The sequence below is a fragment of the Sus scrofa genome, chromosome 1 (genome assembly GCF_000003025.6).
Source record: "Sus scrofa isolate TJ Tabasco breed Duroc chromosome 1, Sscrofa11.1, whole genome shotgun sequence".
Classification (NCBI taxonomy): Eukaryota; Metazoa; Chordata; class Mammalia; order Artiodactyla; family Suidae; genus Sus; species Sus scrofa.
Window position 1 is genome coordinate 78,155,123 of NC_010443.5, and position 14,290 is coordinate 78,169,412.

Genomic DNA, 14,290 nt, shown 5'->3' on the forward strand with positions numbered 1-14,290 from the left:
AGTTACACCATCATGGGGTTGAAGGTGAGGCACAGGAATTAGTTCTGAGGAGATAGCAAAAGAGAGATCTGGTGAAGGATTCTGAGTGTGATGAAGGTGATCGTGAAGGAAGCCAGTGGACCATGGCTGGAGTGGCAGAGTGGGGTGAGGTGGGGAGGGTTTGGGGTAGGTCCTTGGTCTTGAGACTGAACAGGAAGGGAGGACTTGCCAAGGAAGCCAATAAGACCCAGCCAGTATTAAGACGACACCGCAATTTTTTCAAGGCTCCCATTTAAAGCAAGAGAATCATGATTCAGAACATCTGAAAAATGGAGAAATGAAAAAAAAATCATACCTATAATCCCAAGACCCTAACAAAATCACTGTTCAACATTTTTGCATTCTAAGGCTGAGAGGCTACTTGGATTTTTCAGGTTCACATAACTAGGAAGTTATACTGTAAATTCCTGACCTTCTGACCCTGATATTCTTTTTTTCACTCCACCCTGGACCACAGTGTCACTACTATAAATGAATGAGTGAATTCATCCAACAGAAGGACAATTCATGTCTATTTTGCATAAGGCACAGTGAGGCAGGAAGAGGAAAAACACAGAGTCCATGCACTGAAAAAAAAACAGGAAAAAAGTTAAGCATAATTATACATAACACCATGAAATCTAGAAACTGAGGTCTATGAAAAAGACAAGAATGAATATAAGTGCCACACAACCCACAAAGAGACACCTCCTAGAGGAAATGTTCAATGAATTTCGTCATCCATACTCATGTCTTTGCACCTCTGATTTATAGGCTCTCATGTCCCCAAGCCAGCATAAATCATTCCTCTATGGAATTCATGGCTGGACTTTTTATCCTGTAGTGTGGTTCAACAAACAGAATATTAGACTCTTAGGCTCACTGAAATGGGGCTCAGATCTGCCACCTCACTGTGCAGCTAAGCCTGAGGTCTGGGAGTAAATGGACTTGTCCAAGCTCACAGAAGCCAGATGACAGTTACTTCCTTTTCTCTGTTTCATGCTACTGTTTGATCACCATAGGTTGTCCCCTGGTCTTCAATAAGATGAAAACCAAAGTCTCTCTTTTGTAAGTCAGAAATTCAATCACAGTGGAAATATACTTTGAGTTTCAAGAACATCTTTTGGTGGTAGGTTCAGAAGAAATTCCGAAGTCATAGTCCCAACTTCGACCCTAATGATTTTACAGAATAAGTATGTGAAGGTTTTGTATTCATAGCACCCTCTAACCCTGACTTTATACAGAGGAGGAAACAAACATGGAGAAGCTGGACAACTGGTTTAGTGCTTCAGGGCTCAAGTATCATATGCGACTCCAAGTTGAGGGTCTTTCCACTCCACAAGTATGGGCTAAATGAAATAACTAATTAACCCATTAATGATTATAACAGTTGAGAATCAAATACTATCTGTCAATGCACCAAATTCCTGCCCTCAAAGAGCAAATAATAAAGGATACAAAAGGACCAGAAGTTGAAGACCTAAATAGACAATTCTCCAAAGAAGACATACAGATGGCCAAAATCACTGAAAATGCTCAACATCACTGTTTATTAGAGAAATGCAAATCAAAACAATGAGGTACCACTTCACACCAGTCAGAATGGCCATGATTAACAAGTCAACAAGTAAAAAATACTGGACAGGGTGTGGAGAAAAGGGAATCCTCCCTCACTGTTGGTGGGAATTTAAATTGGTACAACCACTATGGAAAACAGCATGGAGGTACCTCAGAAAACTAAATATAGCACTACCATATGACCCAGAAATCCCACTTCTGGGCATATATCCAGACAAAACTTTCCTTGAAAAAGACATGCACACCCCTGTGTTCACTGCAGCACTATTCACAATAGCCAAGACATGGACACAACACAAATGTCCACTGACAGATGAATGGATTAAGAAGATGTGGTATATATATACAAATGGAATACTACTCAGCCATAAGAAAATAAACTAGTGCCATTGCAGCAACATGGATGGAACTAGAGATTCTCATACTAAGTGAAATAAGCCAGAAAGAAAGACAAATACCATACAGTAGAACTTATTTGTGGAATCTAAACTATGGCAGAGATGATCCTATCTACAAAACAGAAATAGATCATGGCCAAGGAGAGCAGATGTGTGAATCCCAAGAGGGAGGGAGGAGGGAGTGGAATGGATGGGAAGTTTGGAGTTTCTGTTACATTTGGAATGGGCAATGGGGCCCTACTGTACAGCACAGGGAGCTGTGTGTGACTGGGTCACTTTGCTGTGTAATCGAAATTGAAGAAACATTGTAAATCAACTATAATAAAAAATAAACCAACAAACAAAGGATTAGGAGTTGGATTTGGAGTCAGCATTGGGGCCCAGGTGCCCAGTACTGATCCACTTTTTTTTTCTTTCTTCCATAATCTCATTTCTAGCTTTATTAATGATTTGATTCATTCAGAGAGCTGATAAGTTTACAGTGTAAATGAAAGAACTGTGACATATGAACTGTCATCTCAATGACCATATCATTTAGGCAAAAGGGAAACAAAAAGGTACGTTTTTTGGGAAAAAATGCTTTTGACCAAAACCATTCTTTTGGGAATTTTTTTTTCTGTTTTGGCTGCCCCATGGCATACAGAGTTCCCAGGCCAGGGATCAGATTAGAGCTGAAGTTAAGACCTATGCTGCAGCTGCAGCAACACTGGATACTTAACCCATTGTGCCAGGGCTGGAGATTGAAACCGTGTCTGGTTCAGTGCTCCCAAGACATCGTTAATCTCATTGTGTCATAGCAGGAACTCCTATTTGGGGAATTTTTGTAGTGTTTTTCCTCTCCTCTGCTCTTTCTCCTTTGCTTCTCTTCCCAGGGCCATACAGCTGTCACTGAAGGCTTTTTACAAAGGTGACAAAATTCCTAGTCCATTTGGCACAGAAGCTTTGCTAGGAGGGATGGTACTCTATAGCTTTCGCTGGGATTAAATTAAGGGAAAATTAAATTAAGTACTAAAAAATTTATATAGTAGGTGCCATATAAATGCTCTCTACTTCTCTATGAAATACTGGGAGCTAAGGCTTGGAAAATGTAAGTAACCAATTCCAGGTCACAGGGCAAGAAAACAAAAGTGGGGCAACGCTGAGAGTAGAGAGTAATAAGAACTCTAGGGTGGGGGAAGGATGGAGTGGGAGTTCGGGGTTAGCAGATGCAAACTTTTATATACAGAATGGGTAAAAAAAACAAGGTCCTACTTTATAACACAAGGAACTATATTCAATATCCCGTGATAAACCATAATGGAAAAGAATACAAAAATGAATGCATATATATGTAACAACTAAATCACTTTATCGTGAAGCAGAAATTGGCACATGATAAATAATTCAATTAAAAAAAGAATTCTGGGAGTTCCTGTTGTGGCTCAGTGGTTAACGAATCTGACTAGGAACCATGAGGTTGCGGGTTCAATTCCTGACCTTTCTCAGTGGGTTGAGGACCCGGTGTTGCCGTGAGCTGTGGTGTAGGTCACAGATATGGCTTGGATCCTGAGTTGCTGTACTGTGGTGTAAGCTGGCAGCTACAGCTCTGATTAGACCCCTAGCCTGGGAACCTCCATATGTTGTGGGTGCGGCCCTAGAAAAGGCAAAAAGACAAAAAACAAAACAAAGCAAAACAGAACAAAAAAGAATTCTGTACAGATGACAGGGCCGATAGCTTAAGTTTAAAAATTTTGGTACCTGTAGAAAGAATTAGACTAAATTCCTGAATCATAATGCAAGCCTTAATAAATGTTAGCTTCCTCTTCGTTATTCTTTTCTAACATCAAAGTCATCATCAAAATCACTGTCACTGTCATCATCATCTCTGATGATACTGCATTTGGCCTTTCCTGTTAGGATTTTCAAGTTTCCCTGAATTTGCTTTAATTTGCCCCATTCTTCTTTCCTGATCCTTAAGTAATAGACCCACATGATAAATCCTCACATGGTCTTAGCATGTCTCTCAATCCTCCACAGAACTGGATGGCTAAAGGTACATTGTTAAAGTGGCCACAAGAAGCAACATGGAATACTGAGGCATTGATACCATATACGTTCATTAACTGTAAACTTTGCATTGAATTTTGAAGGTCAATCGTATGACCTTAGATAAAGTCTCCTCATGGCTCTGAGTTTCAGGCCCCTCAGCTTTAAAATGTACTACTTAGGAACAGAGGGAAGGGCACAATGGGATAAGGACGGGAATTCAAAACTTGTGTCCATACGGTTGTGCATTTTATGATTATTTGCATCAGAAGATAACTTCCAATTCAGCCAGAAGTCAGTGACTTGACTCACTCAATTCTCCAGGCATGGGGTGGGAGGTGGGGGGATGTCAAATGGGGCAAGAGGTGACTGACTTGCCACTACATGGTGCATTTTTAGATGAATATTAAAAGTTCTGGGTTTTTTAAACAGTTTTATTTTTGGTTAAAAAAAAGTTTGAAATAGCATTATTGAAACAGATATAACTCAGTGCCTACTACATTCCAGATACTGTGATGGAGGAAGAGTAGATAGAGAAATAAATAAGACGCTACTTCTGTTGAGAAGCTCATAGTTTAATGAGATTAAGAAACTGTTTGATTTTGAACAAGTGGTTAAACCTGTGTCTCACTTTCTTTCTCTATAAATAAGGATGAAAATGGTATCTTTATAGGATTTTTTTTTTGGAGGTTTAACTGTATTATTGCATGTAAAGTGCTTACAATAGTGCCTGGCATACAGTAAGCACACAGAAATGTTATTATTTTTATCATCTAAATGCAATACAATGTGCCAAGCTTTACAGCTGAACTGGTGGATTTTAAGTGCAGCAGGTCCAGCATGGGAAGTTTGAATTGAGGTAAGAAAGGACTTTGGCTGAGAACCTTATTGGGAAAACAAATGTGTTTTGAGCTCTTCTGTTCCTCACAGTACAGAAGAGGCTCATGTTTTATGTTTAGACCAATGTTGTCCAACTTATATGTAGTATGGATCCCTGTGAAATGAAAGACATTTATATAGACTATCTTTTCCAGTGTTCACTTAAATTATCTTTAAATATTTCAAATACAAAAGTAAGTAATAATTTCTATATTTATGGCTTTTTTTTTTTTTTTTTTTTTTTTTTTTTTTTGGCTGCCCTGCGGCATGCGGAGTTCCTGGACCAGGGATCAAATCTGAGCCAGGGATATAACCACACTACAGCTATGGCAACACCAGATCCTTAACCCACTGTGCCAGGGGATTGAACCCGCATCACTGCTGCTGCAGAGACATCACTGATTCTGTTGTGCCACAAGGGGAACTCCTACCTATGGCTTTTACATATTTTGGAAACCCAGGATAAATTTTCCAAATAAAACACAATAAAACTGGAGTTCCCATTGTGGCTGAGTAGTAACAAACCTGATAATTATCCATGAGGACTCAGGTTCAATCCCTGGCCTCACTCAATGGGTTAAGCTTCCAGTGCTGCTGTGAGCTGTGGTGTAGGCTAGCAATTACAGCTCCAATTCGACCCCTAGCCCGGGTACTTCCATATGCCTCGAGTGTGGCCCTAAAAAGACCAAAAAAAAAAACCCCCCAAACCCAAACAAAAAACACACACAATAAAACTATAAAATGAATCAAATTCAAATTAAGAGCAGTTAATTCAAGGCAATAGATGTTTTGTTGCGTCTGAATGGCCACTTGCAACATGATGTGGCAGAAGACTGTTTGAGTTCAGAATGCATGACCTGCTGAATGCTGTGTGGTGACTCAGCTTGCCTCAATGTCATGCCATTAGGCCCCCAGTTGTCTACAATGTCTCAATGACACACCATCAACCATTTTCTCCTCAGCTCCTAGGAAGATGTCCTTTTTTATAAAATGGTACTATAGAAAGCCCAGAACATGTTTCAATGAACTTTTCTGAAGATTATCATCAAAATGATACACAAAATTAAGAAAATACTGAGAACCCATGAACTTCCATGAATGTTTTCGAGGAGCTAGCTGTTCTAGAGCCTCAAGCCCCAATTTGAGAAACACTGTTTTATATTTCACAGGTGTGCTGCTGAAGGTTGAAACAGAGCAGGAGTTCACAGGGCAGTGAGAAGACTGGTGTCAGAACCCAACAGGGGGTCAAAATGTGGGTCCCCAGGCCTCACCACAGATGGGCTTAGGGGAGGGTTCAGGAACCCAGAGGTCTCCAGGGGATATGTGCACAGACTTGAAAGCCACCCCTTAATTAAACAATCTCCAAGCACGGAAACACCCAGAGTGTTTTTTATTTGGACTAATGAGATAGATATCCACACAAATCGGCCATATATTTTGAAAAGATCTTGTGGAGAGATGTGAGTCCACAAATTCACTGAAAACATATTAGATGAAGTTTATGTGGGACAACTTAAAAAACTTGTTAATTACACTCAAAACAGAAATCCCCCTCAGTACGGAGTCAAACAAAACAAAAGCAGCTAAGGTTACCTCCTGTGGAATGATCTAGCCCCTCCATGGGAAGGAAACACTCCTTTCACTATGCTCTTGAAGGGCCTTTGCTTGCCTTCTCTTGACCTATTCCTTTTGCTGCCTTACAGTGAAAGGTTTTCAGGTTTGTCTCCTCTCTAGCCTTGACTTCACTGGGGACCAGAGACCATGTCTTAGATGTATGGCATCACTACTTCCTTTGACAAGCTGTTGGTGTGGTCATTTCTATTTTGAGGAAGAGCCCCCTGAATTCTTAGGTCAATTTTTGACATAATAGACCTCAGTACACTCTCTTTAAAGAGCAGGCTGTGAGGAAGGGCGGACAGGAAAGAGGAGCAGAAGTCGCTTACACTGATCCTTCTCCAACGCAGATGAAAGGCCTTAGAAGGGATGCTTATTCCCAGAACTCATGCAGATGCAGTCTCCTGTCAAAGGGAATCTAGCCACAGAGTACCCATTCTTTTTCATATGAGAGGTTCCTTGAATTCATTAATTGTCAGTGTTTAAAATGGAAGACCCTTAGGAATACATTTAGGAAGAGCAGAATGGGAGAAGAATCCAGATTTTTAAGCCAGACTTTACAAATCCTGGTTCCCCTAACTTAGACAAGTCACAGTTTCTTCATCTGCAATACGATAAAATAAAACTTCCTTGCAGGGTAGTTATGAGGCTGAGAGATAAGAAATATAAAGCAACGAGGACAAAGGAGACAATAAATAAAGAGCACTATTCAGTTCAAAGCCATAATTTCTAGCTAAGGAAATTGAGATTCAGGGAAATGAGCCAATTGGTCCCAAATACACGTTGCACCAATGGCAGAAACTGGACAACAGACACAATGACTTGTATTGTCACCAGTTAATTTTTATTATGCATTTTTTTTATTATGCACTTATTATGCATTTTTTTTAGGGCCACACCCATGGCATATGGAAGTTCCAAGGCTAGAGGTCTAATCGGAGCTACAGCTGCTGGCCTACGCCACAGCAACACGATTTGAGCCATGTCTGTGACCTACACCACAACTCACGGCAATGGTGGATCCTTAACCCACTGAGCAAAGCCAGGGATTGAACCCACAACCTCAGGGTCACTGGTAAGACTTGTTTCCGCTGCGCCACAATGGGAACTCCCATTTATTGAGGATTTATCAAGTGCCAGGTGCCATACTAAAAACTATATAGTATTACCTCACAGCAGTCCTATAAGGTAGGTATTTTTTTTTTTTTTCCTCTCTAGAAATTGCCACTTAGAGGTCAAATAACTTGCCCAGGAGGATTGAAAGGCTGAGAGATGAATTCAGCCAGGCTGATGCTACATATCTTCAACACTATCTCCACTTCCCAAATGAGGGCTCTCTCCTTCATCCTATCAATCCAGGTTCAGGCTAAGCATCAGATCTGCCTGAGATCTGCTGATTAATAGCAGGTCCCAGGAGCCTCTGATGTGGGCCAGGGGATTTTCATCTATAATCCCATGCCTGAGGTGGACATAGTATCCTGGGCCAGGCCCCTACTGACGCTGACAGAGCCCTTATCCATATCCTTGTGTGCTTTTGCAGGACTCAGCTCTTGGGGCTGAGATTACTTCATTTCTTAGGGAATTTGCATTTGGTCAGCAGGACTCTATTTAAAGCCATTAATTCTCCTCTCAGAAGCCATCAAACACCCATTAGCTGGTAATACTACTCAATCCTTATCAGACTAAATTGAGCTTAACCTCAGACATTGAGGAAGAAAAGCTCTATCCCTGGCTGATGAACACTCTTCTCACACCCCCACTGAGCTAGAGAATGAGTAATTCAGTTGGCTCATGTTCCTGGTCCCTACACAAGGAAATATAGAATAAGTGTGTCACCATCATTAATCAACTGAAGGTCATCTGATCACCTCCTAAAGGTTCCTCAGCTTTCACTTTCCTCTACCCTTATAGTGAAAATGGAGAGAATTCCACAACTCTTCAGAGAAAGAACTGTCTATGTTTTGCACATTTAATAATCATAATAGCAATACTCTCAAAATTCATAGCTTTTCTATGCCACTGTAGACACTGTGGCTTTTTAAAAAGAGTCCAGAGCTACTCTTTGAGAGATGGAGGGTTGTTTTTTCTTTGGAAGTAAGATGGTATTTAAGGCTTGCCTTTTGAGCCCTAGGCTGAATCTGTGAGCCCCATCCAGGGCAGCAGGCAGCGTGCTATGATGAAGTGAGCATCCTGTGGATGTGGGGATGTGGGACTAGATGTCTGGCTAGTCCCTCCTGGTCCTTCTCCCCCGTCTTTAGGTACCATGTATCATTTTTCTGCTTAAACACAATGCAAAAGCCAGTGTTAATGGCATATCTGTTAAAAATAAGAAGACCTCTCTGTGAGACTCGTTCAGTGAAAGCCATTTTATCTTAGAAACCTGTGAGCAGCTGATGGTGGGAAGCGTGGGAAATGTCTTGCCAGCAATCATTCAGGAGGAAGCCTTACACCCTTGCTTGCCAAGCCTTTGCTTTGTTTGACCGAAGCCCAGAGAAACTTAAAAAGAGGGATAGGTGTAAATACTCAAGAGGGATTCAGAAAATTCAAACTCACAGAATTAGTTTACTTTTCAGGAGAGGAGATGTTGTAAAGAACAGGTTAAATATCTTTTTTCTTTTTTTTTTAGGGCTACACCTGAGGCATATGGAAGTTCCCAGGCTAGGGGTCAAATCGGAGCTGTAGCCGCCGGCCTACACCTCAGCTCATGACAACACCAAATCCCCAACCCGCTGAGAAGGCCAGGGATTGAACTGGATCCTCATGGATACTGGCCAGGCTCATTACCGCTGAGCCACAGCAGGAACTCCCAGTTTGCATGTTTTTTTCAAATGTATCATTCTATGAACTGACCTATTTGTTAATTTTTTTAAAAAAAGAATCACTGAAGAAGCCTCTCTCTCTCTCCCTGTCTCTCTCCCTCCCTCCCTCCCTCACTCTGGAACCTTGAAACCATCTTGAAAACCTCTTCAAAAAGTGCACACTCGTTTTCCTCTTTCCTTGCTTATACACCCCAAGACATAGCCCTGGATGCACGGGGAGCATTGTTAGAGCTGTATCTGAGGCAGAGATTTGGGAAAGCTCCCCCAAGGGGTTCTGGAATGTGATCCCCACTCCCTCTTTTAAGACCTACTGATTGGGAACATGGCGGAGCTGATGAGTGCAAGAAACACAAAGTCTCCTTTGACCCTCACAGAACACAGTCACTTTTTACAGCCCACCTTTCGCAGTTAGGTCCAGCATAGTTTTCTTTACACATGCACCGAACAGCTCCATTTTTCCTATAGCAGGATTCTGCAAAACTAGAATTGAAAGAGAATATTAGAAGTCATTTCCATACGTCGCTGAAGAGATTGTCTTAACTTTTGATTATATTATCTCTAGTTGAAATGGGTGTGATCATTTGCTTCATTTCAATTAAATCCTCTTCCTTTCAGAAAATTTACAATATCAGGCTCAGACAAAAAAAAAAATGACATATCATCGTGACACCATTTCCCATCCCCACTTTATTTTTCTACAGAAGCATATCTTTTTTGTTTGTTTGTTTTTTGTTTTGTCTGTTTGTTTGGTTGGTTTTTTTATGGCTGCACCCATGGCATATGGAAGTTCCCAGGCTAGAGTTCAAATCAGAGCTATAGCTGCTGGCCTATGCCATAGCCACAGCAATGCCAGATCCAAGCCTAGCCTGCAACCTACATTGCAATGCATGGCAATGCCAGATTCTTAACCCCACTGAGTGAGGCCAGGGACTGAACCCACATCCTCATGGACACTATGTTGAGTTCTTAAACCCACTGAGCATTAATGGGAACTCTACATCATTATTTTTACTTGAAGCAGTGGGAATTTTAAGAACATCAGGCATTGAATGTTTGTATAAAACATATATGTATATTTTTAAGTGCAAGTCTAAAAAACGTACTCCAAAGCCAGAGATAAAATAAGTATATTTTACCTGTGAGTTTAGATTTATACGAAAATTTCCTCTTATTCTCACCACTTTCAGTGTATACATTTGAAAGTTCCCGTCTTTTTTTCTTCACTAGCTCTCTTTCACTCTTCAAGGTCATGAACCAATTCTAAACTATGCTATATAATCTCCACAGAACCTTAATTTCTTTCATGTGTACCTTAAAGATTGGGATTAAAGGGTTCAGGAACTGGCTCAGCTGATCAAAGTCACAAAGCAAGTACTCAAGCAAGAAATAGAAACTAGAGTAAAAGGATTCAAGTCCATGAAACCCCCTCTCTTGATTCTTCTTTTTTCGATAATAAGAATTAAGACACAGGACAGAAAAGAAACACATTGTTTCAGCAGAAAAAATAGCTATCTTAATTATTAACGCAGGGGAAAGAGGATATTACTCTCCACACGTTTTGAAAATTCTACACTGACACATGAATCCATCCCTATGAGGGGGTTGTATAAAATTTTAAAGACTTTTAAATTAGTTCTGGCTTAGGTACTCTACAATTCATGGAGTGTGACCTGCTAGTCTCACATTCCTGCATGTATCAGCAAAGGCCTAATGGTCTTTGGAAGAAAGCAAATGGATGTGTTTGCTTTGTGTGAAGACATTTATAAAATCAATTAGAAAGCTGTGTGTGCTTCTCAGTGAAAAGCAGCACACACAATTTATTTCCTCTAACAGTTTGGTTAAAAACATTCCAATGAATTACATTTCTTTGGCATTTACCCTTTATTTTGCTTGCTCTTATATTCCTCAGGCTGCTTAAAGAAACACTATCAGCTAAGTGTCCAGAACATGAACAAATCTTCATGCATGTTCCTTTGAAGATGTTCCACCCAGCAGCCCGCCCATGGCTTGAAGGAATGAAATACCTGCCTTGAGTTGTCTGCTTTGAGCTAATGTCCCACTGTTTCAAACAGATGACATTTTATTTGGTGCAATTATTAGGAGACATGAAGGATGTCTGACTAACCCCAAAATAAATAAATGAGCTCTGTGCAAATGGTCCCTGGGAATAGCTGCGTGACTGTTGGTTTTGGTGGAGGGAGCCTCATGGGCAGTAGAGGCGTTGAGAGTTCCTTCTTTTTTCTTCATCAGCATTAATTGTTTATATTTTTCTTAGGCTAAAGTTGGGCTTTGGCTAGGGAAATGAAAACACTGCGCTGTTTTCAGCCCAAACTAACAACCATGGTGTCCTCTCCAAGTGGAAGTCTTTTGCTCTTGGAAAACCCTTAGGGAACTTAAAGGAAAATAGACTCAGCACTGTTTGCAAAATTCCCTCAAGCATCACTTTCTTGCTTTCTGATGTGGTTACTCTAACTGGAAATCCAAATCTTGGGTCTATAGGCTCAACTAACATATCTTTTGAAATGTAATTCAAATTCCTAGAGTATTCGTTTTTACAGAAAGTAGCAATATGAATTTTAAGAAAAGCTGAAAGGGGCAATGAGGAGTTTGGTTTTTGATAAGATATTTGATTAGTGTCTGATATTAGTTAACTCAGTCAACAATAAGACCAGATCAAGGGCTAGCACTTTATAGGGTCCAAGAAAATTTGTCCTCTTCTATGACTGCAAACTACCCCCCTCCCCCTTTGTGTAGCCAGTTTCCCCCTCCAAGGGATTCAGGAAGTAGAATGATTGCCACTACAGAGAAAGCAGGTCTCTCAAACCCTTCTCAATTCTTCCACACTTCCCCCACATAATGATTTTTTACTTATAGGTGGTATATTTTTGCTTTTGTGTTAATTTGCAGTAGGTTTTTTAGCCCCAGAGACTGCAGCTTTCATATCTGTAAATATGCACCTAACTGCCCAGCCCATTTCCTAAGTCCCTCAATTGCTCTCTTGAAGCCAGATGTACTTGCATAAGCAGAGAAAGAACATGGTGGAAATGGTAATCCTTGGTACCTATGGAAACTGTTTCTTTTTTTAAGACAGGAAGCTCATTACTCAACTGGAAGTTTCTGCTTCTTTAAGAGAGTTAAAAGTCTTCAAAAGAGCTTCTTGATGAACTGAGATACTAGGCAATCTGGCTCAAAGGTAAAAAGGTCCTTTGCTTTAGGAGTTTCGAAATACTGCTGTCATTTGATCTATTTTAATAAAATAAAAGTTTCTGACTACTTTATTCACTGCTGTGACCAATGACTAGTACATGATTGGCACATAAGTGCTTGACTAATATTTACTGATTTCATGGAGACAAGATTCTCAGCACACAGGAATGAGGTCTCCGAAGACCCTTACCTCAAGACACTTAATAACATGTAATTTATACAAGGAAGTTTCATCATATGACTAGAGCAAAAAGTACAAAAGTTGTACAATACAATGAAGAATTTGGGATGATCTTTCTAATCCATCCGTTAGTTTCTAAAGAAACTGCCGCTCTAAGCTTATAAACCTGTTTTGAGCAGTTGGTGCTACAGAACATCTTTGTTTACAAGGGAGAATGAGTGAAAACTGTTATTTGAAAATTGGAGGCAAATATATTTAACCAAATAACTATACCATGGTAAGGAAGCAGCATGCTGAACATCTCATCAGATATGGTTAAGACTTGCATTTGAGAGAAGAATATTAATGAACAATTAAATAATATTCCAAGATGAAGCAAAGGGAGCTCATAAATCAGGACACACTTGAATAAAAATAATAGAACATTTAATGCTTGAGTTTTCTACCCTTACTCTCAGTACCATCCATTTTGCACACATTATTAATACCATCAGACATGAAAAATCACAAAGCAGGGCTGAGGCAGTTTAATGGTTTCTAAAGAAAGATGGGGCTATAAAACATCTGACTTTTTCATGGTCAGACTCATCAGAGGATTTGAACACATCACCAGCTATCAGGTGAAATGTTAGTTGATACTGGTAAGGGAAATCTGGTTGTCCTCTCTTCTCTTGTCTCTATAAAAAAGTGTGTATGTGGTGAGGGGTGGCATTCAGGTCTTTTAAAAGTTATTTTATATGCATTATTTAATCTTTACAACAGCTATCAGGTAAATATTAACACCTAAACCCTTAGAACAGTGCCTGACATAGGGTATGTAAAACGTGTCAGAAAAAATATAATGTGTTCAGTAAAGCCAACATCTGCATATACCTTTCTGTGTGTGGTACCAACCCAAGTGCTCCACACATGCTCTCCTAGTCCAACTTTACGAGGCAGATCCTTATATCAACTTTGATCTGCTAAGGAAAAAACTGAGATCCAGAGCAGGAATCAACAGTGAGTCAAAATCTGAATCTAGTCTCCTCAACCCCAAATCCCAAGAAAAAGTAAGACCTGGGGAGAAAGGACCTTGTCTGCGATCACACAGCTATTATGTGCCAAGGCACAGATATGAATCTAGAAGGTTCACTATTCCTTCCTCTTGCGGTATAATAAAAAACATATATTTGGTATTTGTAAAACCTACTGAATTTCTTTCTGACAGGACTGTCTTTTGTTATTCATAATAAGCTCTTTTCAACCTTTCAATTTTACTTGAGTTTATGCTAATGAGGTGACTCCTGACGGGCCCCTCGGTACCTTAAGGATGGGGGCTGGTCTGCTGGAACCTACCCAAGATTAGAGGGTTGGAACTTTCAACCCTATCCCTCTCCCAACCTCAGGGGAGGGGAGTCAAGCTGGAGATGGAGTTCAATCACCAATATTTCAATCAGTCATGACTATGTAATGAAACTTTGATAAAACTCATAAACAACAAGGTTTGGGGAGCTTCACGGTTGGTAAACATACTGATTTGCTGAGAAGGTGGTGCATCTGAAGAGCAAGTGCACAGAGGCTCTGCCTCCTCC

At 40.3% G+C, this 14,290-nt stretch overlaps 1 protein-coding gene across 1 annotated transcript in view; it reads right to left on the reverse strand.

Moving 5' to 3' along the window:
- Positions 1-14,290, reverse strand: part of LAMA4 (laminin subunit alpha 4) — a 152,575-nt gene that overhangs the window by 83,133 nt on the left and 55,152 nt on the right. The window contains 1 exon segment of the mRNA XM_013992761.2: positions 9,731-9,811. Coding sequence (XP_013848215.2) covers positions 9,731-9,811 — 81 coding nt within the window.